The sequence below is a fragment of the Protopterus annectens genome, chromosome 12.part0 (assembly GCF_019279795.1).
Source record: "Protopterus annectens isolate FY-2018-M chromosome 12.part0, PAN1.0, whole genome shotgun sequence".
In the NCBI taxonomy this organism is placed as follows: Eukaryota; Metazoa; Chordata; order Ceratodontiformes; family Protopteridae; genus Protopterus; species Protopterus annectens.
Genome location: NC_056746.1, coordinates 527,077,063 through 527,089,097, shown reverse-complemented (window position 1 = coordinate 527,089,097; position 12,035 = coordinate 527,077,063). Strand labels below are relative to the sequence as shown.

At 39.0% G+C, this 12,035-nt stretch overlaps 1 protein-coding gene across 1 annotated transcript in view; it reads right to left on the bottom strand.

Moving 5' to 3' along the window:
* Window positions 1-2,352, bottom strand: part of CYTH3 (cytohesin 3) — a 934,108-nt gene extending 931,756 nt beyond the window's left edge. The window contains exon 1 of the mRNA XM_044089667.1: window positions 2,334-2,352. Within this exon, the coding sequence (XP_043945602.1) occupies window positions 2,334-2,337 (4 nt within the window). The 5' untranslated portion in view covers window positions 2,338-2,352. The remainder of the gene's footprint in view (window positions 1-2,333) is intronic.
* Between the last annotated feature and the right edge of the window lie 9,683 nt (window positions 2,353-12,035).

The following is a 12,035-nucleotide window of genomic DNA, read 5'->3' as shown; positions in this document are numbered from 1 at the left end:
CATGGTTACACACATACAGTGGGAAAAACTTTAATACTTAATTTCCACTCAACCAAAAACAAATGCAATTCTAATATTACTTGTCTCAAAGTCCACCTAAGCGTGTAAAATTAGTCAGAAAACAGGAAGAGCACATAAGTAATGATGGCTTATAAAGTTAAAATAACGGCTAAAGTATCCAATGATTAACTCAGGGTCATCTTATTATGACTACTCAAAATGCACTGTAACAAAAGCTAAAATGTAACTCGTATATGAGGCACTTAACAATGGAGGGCTCTGTAATTTTCTAAAAATCAAAAAAATAAATAATCATTCTCATATTTAATAGCTGCACGTATACCCAGCTTAGGTCAGTAGTAAAAGGTTGTAAAACATTAATAAAATATTAAGTTGAAGGCAGAAAGTGTGGCAAAACAATACAGGTACTGGTGCGTCTGTACTAAGCTTTCGTAAAAAGGATAAAGAATGGAACCATGCATCTGTTCCATAGGTGTATCCCCTTCCGTGTATTTCATCCAATTTTTCCAACTATCCAGGTATCAACCTAAAACACCGCGTGGGCATCACCTAACAAAATATATTCTAACACGGAGTAGTGCAACAGACAGCTACGTCAACCACTCTCTGCTGCAAAAACAGAAATAATGCAAACTTGTGAAATATGTAACACACAAAAATATATAACCATTCTGATGTGCTGCATTTTTTAAAAACAGATAAACTTTGTTTCATTTTTAATCATTTCGACAAGTTATACATCTAACTTATCTCAAAACCATTTCAAGAAAACCACCGTGACAGATCAGTACAACTTGCAAAACGTTTTTGCCTGCAGAAAAGAAACAAGCCTAGCAGCAAGAATCCCGATCCCCCCTTCTATTAAACTTAAACCTGGAAAATTTACAAAAGAAATAGTCTGCATACTCGATGCGTTTTAAAGTTATCCCGTAATGGCCAGAATGTAGGAGTACACACTCGTGCACGCCTTCCTAACATCATAAGCAACTACGAGAACTTAATCATATATCCATATGTTTTACAGTTATTCAGTAATGACAAGAACATATGTGTATGAATACGAAAATATAAATAGAGAGATCTGTATAGCAACGCAACACCTTCATTAAATGAACGGAATGCGTCTTTCCCCGCAACAAGAACATTTCGTAATTTAATACGTAAAGAACACAGAAAAGTATTTGAAATGTCCGCTGCACAAAGAAAACACCACAGTCTGCCAAAAGTATGAAAACAGAATTCAAAGTGAGAACCGCCTTCACGAAGCTCTTATAGCAGGCAGACCATCGCAAGTGCATCTGCAGTTACTGCACACGCACAAGGTCCACGTCTCACATGTAATTAAAACACATAGCAACTTTTATGTAAACAAATATTTATGGTACACTGCATGCAAGTCAAAACCCACGTAATTTTAACATGCTGCAGGTAATAACTGCCCCTTCAGTCCCTTACCATAGCTGTCGTCATCCATTTTTGCAGGCTGCTGTCAGTCCCGGCGGCAGTGGCAACAACCCTCAGGAACGGGACGCTAACCCTCCCACCCCGCCCCCAGACTAGGAGCTCACGTCGAGCCCCTCCGACACCCGCAGCTAGCCGAGATAACCCTTCCGCACCTTCTGTTCACGTTTACAACTTGACAACGGACGGAGAACGGGACCAGCCTGCCTTTGCTCCCAGCATCTTTTCTCCGCGTCACCACCCACCGTCACGTGGGAGGGCACACGGCAGGGCAGCTCATGACGTAACTGCAGGCAAGGGCAACGGACGCAAAGTAGAGTGCATTACGGAGTTGTTGTGGAAATTATACTGTTATTTTGTTGTTAAGGAATGGACATTAATACGTAACTGACAGTCTGCATGCATTGTATGTAAAGAAAACAGGGAAAACAGCTATTTTCCGACGTGCAGCCAACCTATAAAAGCTGTGATTTTTTTTGTATGTGACTAAGCAAGAGCACCGGCACGACTCATTGAAAGTATGTTAATGATGACTGTGGCATGAAATGCAAAATATAGATAACAAAACATGTACATATTAATTTTAAAGTAGCTGCAGTTGTAAAATAAAATTACAGAGCCTTTACTAAGTGAGCTATGAGGACTGCTGTGAAGTGCGTACTAACCGCAGATGTGTTGTGGGAGGCTGTAGTCTCAAGGAAGCGACTCAAAAGAATAAGCTGTCCAGTCCTAACTGTCACACAGCTAGTGGTACTAGAGTGTGGGGAGAAGTCTAAATGTGTTATATTTACCCATCACGACACTTAGCTATGAGTACAATAAATACAAATGTTCTGACGTCATTGACTCACCCATTACTCGTTGAGTTCCTTTCAATATATTTTCTTTGAGGATTTGAAAGTGGCTTGATATATGGAAGAAGCAAGCCATAATTGTCAGTCTCGAGCTACCTGGCCCGTGTGTACTTAGCAACACGATGCAAAACAATGAGAAAGACCAGGTATGGGGAAACGTAGGTCCTGTTCATGTGTGGAACGCAGATACTTCTCAAGTGTACATCATTACGAGGAACGTATCTCATTTGGTGTATTAAAAAGTTCATGTTCCTCGAAGTTCCACATTGAAAGGTCTGTTACACATTCGGTGTTAGGAATTTTGTAACAGATATTCATGGTAAATAGAAATGAATCATACTAATTCATCAAAATATATTTTCATAAGTAAAACATCATATTTTAACCAGCCTATGACCTTGCCAGTTGAAAATAGTGAACCCTTAGTATGTGTTCTACATTTTTCCATTTGTTCTACACATTATGAGAGCTAGTGTTCCTCATTTTGGAGAGCGAAGGTTGAGGTCTATGGATAAGCACACATGGGTATTGCCATGGTGTGTAGATTATAAAAGTAGCATGTTCCATAACTCAAGGGGTCTGTCCCGCTTCCAGCTGCGTTCATGACACGAAAAGAGTGCAAGAGAAGTGAACCACTAAAGTTATTTTTTAACATCTTTATTAAATCTAGTATTTTGACATGGGTACTACACATTAATAGAAAAGAAAATGACCCATAATAGCATTATTTGTTATTTTAATGTCGTATACATTTTAATAAATCCTATTCACTCCTTATAGAAATTTGTTAAATCTTGCCTTTCCTTAAATTTCACTGTTCCTCCTGAACACTATTCTACATGTATTGTACCCATTAATTAAATTTATTTCATGAAATTGTTTCTTTCCATTTTCTTAAGACCCACTTCCATTACTTTTATCTCATTTACAGTAGTCAGTACTTCAAATACTACTTGCATTACACTTGGTAAGGCTTTACTGTGTCTGGGCAATTAAGAGCCAGTCCCAGCTCAAAAGAATCATTTCCTTATTTACAACAACTTGCCCACCACAACATTTCTAGTAAAGTGTTCTGTAGGACATTTTTAAAATGTACCAATTTGTTACATCCCCCAAAACATTTTCCTAATTACCTCTTACTTTCCATTCCACCTCCTGCATTTGCTATCTACCCAAGGAAAATTCTCTGAAATCTGCTTAGAGTACTACATTGCCTATGCAAACAGTTCTAAGCAAAAATCCTAAACCTTCTGGACTGTGCTGCATACTTGGGAACTGTACAGGTGTCCCCTCATTGTCCCCTTGTATATCGCTTTTCCATTAGCTTTTCCCAGCCTTTTCTAACCTCCCCTGATTGGTTCTTATAGTTATCATGCGATATTTTAAACTGCTCTATTAATTATCCCCTTTTTAACAGCAACTTTTGTTCTAAACTCAACTGAAAATACAATTAGAGCTGGTCTTTCATTTAACAATCTCATGTCTCTGTCTCTTTGCCTGTACACTGTTATCCATTCCTGGGAAGGAAGGTAGTTTCTAACCTGCAGTCATTATGCTTTTTTGCTTCTTACATTATTAGCTATCCAGTTAAAAGCTACTGTTAAGAAATTGTTAGTATACCTATTAACTGTTAGTTATATTTAATATACCTATTCCATTAATTTATTTATTTATTCATTACAGTTTTGGAATTGGATTAACTGTTACTAGACAAAGTCCTTTTACAGAGAGAATGTGGAGAGAAAAGCAACACATTAATAACAAATACCTAACTGTGAGTCATATACAAGCACTGCTCTTTAGTAAAGTTTCTACATTAATTACCATAGAGCTAATTAGACATGTATTAGGCATCGAACAGTGCCAGCCGGTCAGGTAAAGCACCACATAAGTAAAGAGAGATGTAGTAGTAATACTGGGAGTAATGGCACTATTCTGCGGCAGGATCACTGCTGCAGTAGAGTATATAACTGATGTTGTGGATGACACAGTGAAGGTCTACTAGTGCAGACGAGCTACTGGGTGCTCACAGATGCAATATAGCATTGCACAGCTACATCCCCTGTTCATCTGGTATAAGAAGGGCAGCATAATGGTCAACAAATAGATAATTGTCAGTGTGCACAGCAAAGTGCCAACCTTACTCATTGTGGAAACGGGGTAATAGAAAAGCAGAAAAGGGAAGAACAGCAAACAGTGGGAAAGAAACAGGGGTAACCACAGGATAAGGAAAGTGTGAGAAAGGAAATATATGTGTGTGTGTGTGTGTGTGTGTGTGTGTGTGTGTGTGTGTGTGTGTGTGTGTATATGTAGGTTCATAGGTAGGTACTAGGCTATCTGCCCAAAGGCATTTATAAGCCTAGCCAGAATGTGCTGGCTTTCGCCGCCCCCTTAAATTAGTTCCCTGTGCCTCTGTTCAGCAGAGCCACTGAAGTGATCCCCGGGGTAAACCTTCTGTTTCCTATCCACTCGTCAAGGTTTCTCTTGAAGACTGTTAGCAAGTAGCTCTGCCTAATGTAGATTGGAATCTTGTTCCAAAGCATGGGAAGTCTCTGGGACAGGAATCTATCCCGCCAGCACGTCCTATATATTGTTGTGGTGAGGTTTAGATCCCTAGAGCGTGTGGCTCGATGGGATAAGGTTTTCTTTAGGTGGAGCATGTCCATGAATTCTGGGTTGGACATGGCCTAGTATGTCAGGCAGAGATCACCTCTGAGTAGGTGGTATGCAACCGAGTACAGCTGGAGTTTCTTCAGTCGAGCTGCATAGGGCATCTCTTTGAGGCCAGTGATCCTCTTGGTGAGGTACTTCTGTGGTCTTTCCAGCTGTTGCAGGTGTCTTGTAAGGTACATCCCAAATGGGGCGTTGTACTCTATGATGGGTCTGATGAGTGATGAGTAGAGGGGCACAATGACCTCTTTTGATCTGGATGCAAACCCTTTTGTGATTAGGTGGGCCACATAGAAGGATTTTCTAACCACTTTGGCAATGTGATTATCAAAGGAGAGATTACTAACTACTTGGGTCCCCAGATCCCATATTACGTTTTCTGTATTTAGGGGGTTACCACCTATGTGGTAGTTTGTGTGTACTTTGTTTTTTCCAAAGGGGATGACTGTGCACTTTTTGGCATTTAGCTTGAGGCCATGATTTTGACACCAGGTATCCGTCTCAGTAAGACCCTTTTGGAGGATGTCTCTGTCAGCCGGAGAGTCAATTATAGCTCCTAGTTTGCAGTCGTCTACGAACTTGGTCAGCCATAGTCCTCCTGTGCTTGCCTGTACCTCTGAGAAGTATATGCTGAACAGGAGGGGTCCTAGGACTGAACCCTGGGGAGCTCCACTTGTAACCAGTTTAGAGTCAGACCTAGCTCCCGCAACTCTCACCATGTGGGTTCTGTCCATGAGCCAATTGGCAACCCATCTTGTGACACAGGGGTTTATGTTCAGGCTGCTGAGCTTGTCTATAATACCAGAATGGGGAATGGTGTCTAAGGTCTTTGCGAGGTCTCTGTATGCTGTGTGTACCACCTTTCCCTCCTCTATAGCCTTGGTAACCATCTCAAAGAAGTCCACCAGGTTTAGGAGGCATGATCTGCCCATAACAAAGCTGAATTGGGTAGGGTCCAGTGTTTAGAGGTTCCCAATGTCTCTATTAATGAATTCCATGATGATGTCTTCCATAGCCTTACAGACCAAGCTAGTCAGGCTTATAGGGCAATAGTTCCCAGGGTCTGTTGTGGCACCACCTTTGTGGAGTGGAATAACCATTGCTGTGCACCACTCTATGAGTATGTAGCCTGTGGAGAGGCTGAGTTTGAACAGTGTGTTTAGGTGAGGGATTAGTTCGTCTTTGAGCTCATGTAGGATGCAGCCTGGGACACTGTCTGGTCCCATTGATGCTGTGTTTTTGGCTTTGGAGAGGGCTGTTTTAACCTGAGTGTCTGTCATTTCAGGGGCTCTACATTCTTCTGGTATGATTATGGGCCCTTTTGGGGGTGAGAGGGGGGTGAAGGTTGCACTGAACCTGTCTGCCAGGATGTTGGCAATATCGGTTGGTTCAGTGTATTTTGTGCCATTCTGCATTAACTCCGAGCAGATCTGAGCTTTGCCACTTAGATTCTTGACATAACTAAAGAATGCCTTGTGGTTATCTTTGGAGTCCTTGGCAATTTTTCTTTCGAAGCTCGCCTTGGACAATTTTATGAGAGATCGTAGTTTCTTGCTGATACTGATCAGTTATGTCTTCCCTTCTTGGGATTTTACTCTTTTATGTACTAGTTTTCTCCTTCTATTGTATAGCTTGTTTATGGCAGGGGTCCACCAGACTGGTTTCCTTTTCTTGGAGGAGTGAGTCTTGGTTTTGCTTGGGATAGCACAATCCATGCAGTCTTGTAGGTGCCCGTAGAATGCATTAGTAAAGGATTTTGCAGCTTGGACAGCGTTATCTTTTAACATGGGAGCTTTGAAACTTTCCACCTCTTAAGTAAAGTGAAGTTTGCTTTTGAAATGTTTTTCACGGTATATATATATATATATATATATGTATATATATATATATATATATATATATATATATATATATATATATATATATATATATATATATATATATATATATATATATATATATATATATATATCTATATATATATATATATATATATATATATATATATATATATATAAACACACACATATATGTATATATATATATATATATATATATATATATATATATATATATATATATTTAGGGAAAGAAACTCTTTTGAAAGCTTTAAAAAAGAAGGGAAAAGAATGTAGTGAGGCATGACTGTGAATGGAATGGAGGAAGAAGAGCAGGTAACAGGGACAAACACAGACTCAGACATATAGAAGTGGTATCTGCACAAAGGATGGGGAGTACAGTGGATGGACACATACAATGAAAGGGTGGACATGTGATGATGATGAGGGTTAGTTAATGAACAAAGAGTAGGGAAAATTACATAAGGGAGAAAGAAAACACCACAATGGGTATAGAATAGCTTCTTGGCATGGTTACATGTCAGGCTGGCCCCAACAGGAACAAACTCATCAATCACTTAATAGGGTGGCCATTGTTACGGACAGGTTGCTTCCATGGTGGCCGAGTAGGCAGGGCCTGCAAATCATGTGACTTCACAAGGCACACCAGATTTTGCTCCATATGGCTAAGATAAGCATCCAGTTGCTGTTCCACATCAACAGCAACCAAAATATACAAATGATGCTGGGAGACCTAGGCAGACACCCCCCCCCATTCAGTTTCAGAAGAAGAATCTTTATCTCCCTTCTAGGCATGACCATGGTGGGCACCACTGACCCCTCCAGATCAGTTCCAGCAGGGGAATCATCATCCTCCTACTGAGAGAAGGACATGATGGTGACTGGTAACCCTACACAAGAGGCATCAGCTAGCACAACCCAAGGTGACCACTGCCTCACCTCCTCCTCTTCTACATGTGGACCTTCAGAAGGACAATACAATGAGAAAAAGTTATTACATTCATATACTAAAAATGCAGTCACAGTTGTACAGTGAATGACATATACATTGCCCCCCCCCCCCCACACACACACACACACACACACTCTCAGGAGATGTGCTCATGCTTTCTCTAACATCTAATCATGTTAATGTATTACTCCTTCACTGCTGCAAAACAAAGTATGTGCTCTTAAGTATACATGTATAACAATTAAGGTGGCAGAAGACAGTACAGAAAAAAATGCTTACAGTATATTTCATGCTAACTCACTCTCATAGGTTCATAGGTGGTTACTGGGCTTGAGTTGAGATAGTCCATGAAGGTTCTCACATCATTAATTGAACCTTCTGTCAGTATAAAGATTTCATCCAAAATTCTGGTGTAAAAATTGATTTTGAACTGACCGTTGTACCTCAAAATGACATCTAACAGTTCCTGCACCAATCTGATTTCTACACTGCTAGCATTGTGATGCAATAAACGGTCAGTGACCCAGTCTATCCCTGTGGCATGAGGAATAGACGTATAGAGGTCAAAAATCTATTACCTCTCTTGAATTCTAAAGCACCTATGGCTTTCAAAAAAGCCCAAGAATCTTTACAAATGTGTGTTTCCTTTTCAACATATTTTTCAACATATTTTTTCAATATGTTGTCCACATACTTGGCTATCAGGTAAGTGATTGAACCCCTAGCGTTAACCAATAGCCTCATGGGGGGGTTGTACACATCTTAGGAGGTACAACTTTGTAACATTTGGGGGAGAGATATATTTACAGAAGACTGGTGTAGCCATGGGCTCACCAGTAGGGGCCAGTTTTGCCAACATTGTTATGGCTGAATGGGAACACAGATATGTGCTTGGCAATTACAACGGTCAGTTCAAAATCGATTTTTACACCAGATTTTTGGATGAAATCTTTATACTGACGGAAGGTTCAATTACTGATGTGAGAACCTTCATGGACTATCTCAACTCCAGCACGTCTTTTTTGAACTTCACATTTGTAGAGTCTGATTTTAGAATTTCTTATCTGGATGTAGATTTATATAAAGACATTTCTGCTGGTAGCTTTACGGCTAAAATATTTCAGAAGAGTTCCTACTCTAACACCATGTTACACTTCACCAGTGCCCATCCTGGGCACCAGATAAGAGGGGTAGTCAAGGGGCAACTTGTGCGTGCTGCTCGAATGGTAACGGACGATGAATCCTTTTTAGAAGAATGTGAGTTTATTAAGGGATTGTTTCTACACAGAGGTTACCCAGACAAGTTTATTCATGACCTGGTTACTGAGGTCCAGACTAAAAGGTATGGGGGTGTTTATAAACCTATTTTACAAAGCAGTTCGTTCACAAGTTGTTCACTAGAACATCTATCTCCAGTTATGCCTGAAGTCTTTTTAGACAGCAAGAAAGTTGACACTTCTATCTCTTTCATCACCAATTACAGTGCTGAGAGTCATCTAATTAAGGAGGTGGTTGTCAAGAACTGGAGTATTTTCTTGTGTGATGATGCCTTACAAGCCAGGTTTGGTACTTTGCCTTGGTTTATATATAGGAGGGGTGACAACCTCAAACGGATATTAGAAACAAAAAAGGACACTCGTGTTAGAATAGAGGGCACTTTCAAATGTGAGAGTTGTAACGTGTAGGCATATTGCCACTGGTTCGAGCTTTAAAATTGCTGGGTCTTCTTTCTCCACTGTTGGTAGATTCAACTGTAAATCTTGATTGGTTGTTTATTTGGCTTGCTGCCAATCTTGCCCAGCGTTTTATGTGGGCAAGACTGACAGAGGTTTTAATGAAAGAATCTATGAGCATTTATACTGTATTAGGAAAAACAAGTGTGAAAATGCTTTGGCGAAACATGTTAATGACCACCCTCAGCACAGTTTTACTTTTAGGGTGTTAGGACAGGTTTCCTTTGACATCAGGGGGGTCCTTTCCAACTATTATTAGAGCGCCTAGAAGTGATTTGGCAGCTGAAACTCTGTTCATATAGACTTCCAGGTCTCAATGACAGAGTAAGTTTAGCTTGCATTTTGAAACTTAGAAGTATGCAGAGGTAATTTTATTATTACTACTTTTCATTTATTATTTTTTACTTTTTACCTTTTGTCATTAAAAAGGTTTTATATACTATGTTTTTTGGTTTAAACATTTTAAACATTTTATGTTTATATATTTTATGTTTATACATATTTCCATTTTGTTTTGTTTTTAAAACACATTTTTCATAGATTCGACTTTTGTATGCAGTAGTACTTTAAGAAGTTTTGAGATCAGCTTTTTCCCACACATTGATGTCAGTGAGTTTTAACCAGTTGGTTGGTCCATTCAAATGTATCATGTGTTGTTAATTGTGTATTTAAGGAGGTTTTTTTTTACATTTGCTACCTTTTGATGTCTGTCTGAAGTTTAGTCTTTTTGAACGAAAAGTGGATGTTAATAAAACACTTAACATTGGATTTTTTGCTGCTGTTTCTGCTGACGTGGATTTTGTTTTATTTATTTCAGTTTGTTTTAATTTTTCTGTTGCTTCAGACTTCCTTTAATAGTTTTTTTTTTCTTTTTGATAAATCACTATATATTTTTTTCTTTTGCAAGCAGATAGGCATGAAATGTAATGAGTTTGTGCTACAAAGGTTTGTTTAGCACTTAGCACAGATGAGTAAGGATATGAGCTTTAAAGAGCTGCATCTTGTAGTACATGGTCTGATTCCCAAAGCCTTCATTTGACTTTTATGTGACTCTGCCAGGCAGCACTCCTGAGCTGTTCCTGAAAAGAAACATAAGTCCAGTGGGCTGTCCCAGTCTGTTAGCAACGCATTGCACATTTGTCTTTTGAATTCCTCAAACTTTCACATAGATGTTAATTAGTACTTCACTATATACCATTTGAGTATGAATCTCAACACATCTCTTGTAGCATAATGGGTTCCCAGATGCATTTTCACTAAATGTGAGTTTCAGAGAGAGAAAACCTTACTGATTGTCATGCTAAGTTTGTTACTAATGTGAGAGTGTTTTGTTTAGAAAATGCCTGTCAGTGTTTTTTTCTGTAAAATCTAAAATACATTTTTTTTTAAAATGCAATCCAGATTTCTGTGATAATTGTAAAAGTAAAGAAAAACTATGTAGACTAACAGGTTTGAACAGTGTTTATGATAACTGGGGAGGGACTGCCAAGTAATAGAATATAGGTATGGCTGGCAGGGGATTGATTCATTACCATGCAAAGGGCCCCATTAATACAGTCTGGCTGTGGGTGACTCTGGTGGTGGATGCTGCAACAATACACCATTATTAGTCATTCAGGCTGTCCAGGCTCTGCTGAGTTATGTCAGATGGAATAGCTATTTCTGATGACAGAGAAGAGGTAGGGAGGTCAAAAATGAGATCTACATGTCTTAGAAGCATGTACACCACCCCCTAACAATGTATGTTATATGCAGTAATATTTCTAATTTTTGTATGACCTGTTGGTTGTTGAACAAAAGCTACTGCAGTATTTATATTGTCTTTGATTGTTGGGCATTATTTGTTGCACTAAAAATGAATTAATTCATTAATAGGCCTGGATTTTGTAATATTGTCCAAACATGTTGCATTTTACTAGTTTAGATATGTTGCGTTTTAGTAATATATGTTGTGATTATATAATGATTTGTTGACATGTTACTTGGTTGATACATAAAACAGCAACCAAAACACATCAATCAAACATTGCATTGCTAATACACCACATCAACACACAGTACATTGAAAAAAGAAACAAATTTCCTTTTCCGATGTACCACCCAAAATCTAACCACATTCAGCCCAACTTTGTCTGGTTAGTGGTAGTGTTATGGGAAGTTTTTTTTTTTTAATATAGATTCAGGGTAGAGTTAGGGACAGGAGCAGGATTAGGGTTATCATGCATTACTAAGGTGGACAAAGGGGAAATCAGAAATGAAATGTACGTTTCCTGCAATTATGTAAGCCTAAAAGAGTATGTTATATGCAGTAATATTTCTGAATTTTGTATGACTTGTGGGTTGTTGAACAAAAGCTGCTGCAGCATTTATATTGTCTTTAATTACCTTAGTAATACATGCTAACCCTAATCCTGTCCCTAACTCTACCCTCCATCTAAATAAAAACCTTCCCATAACACTGCCACTACACAAGACAGATTGGACA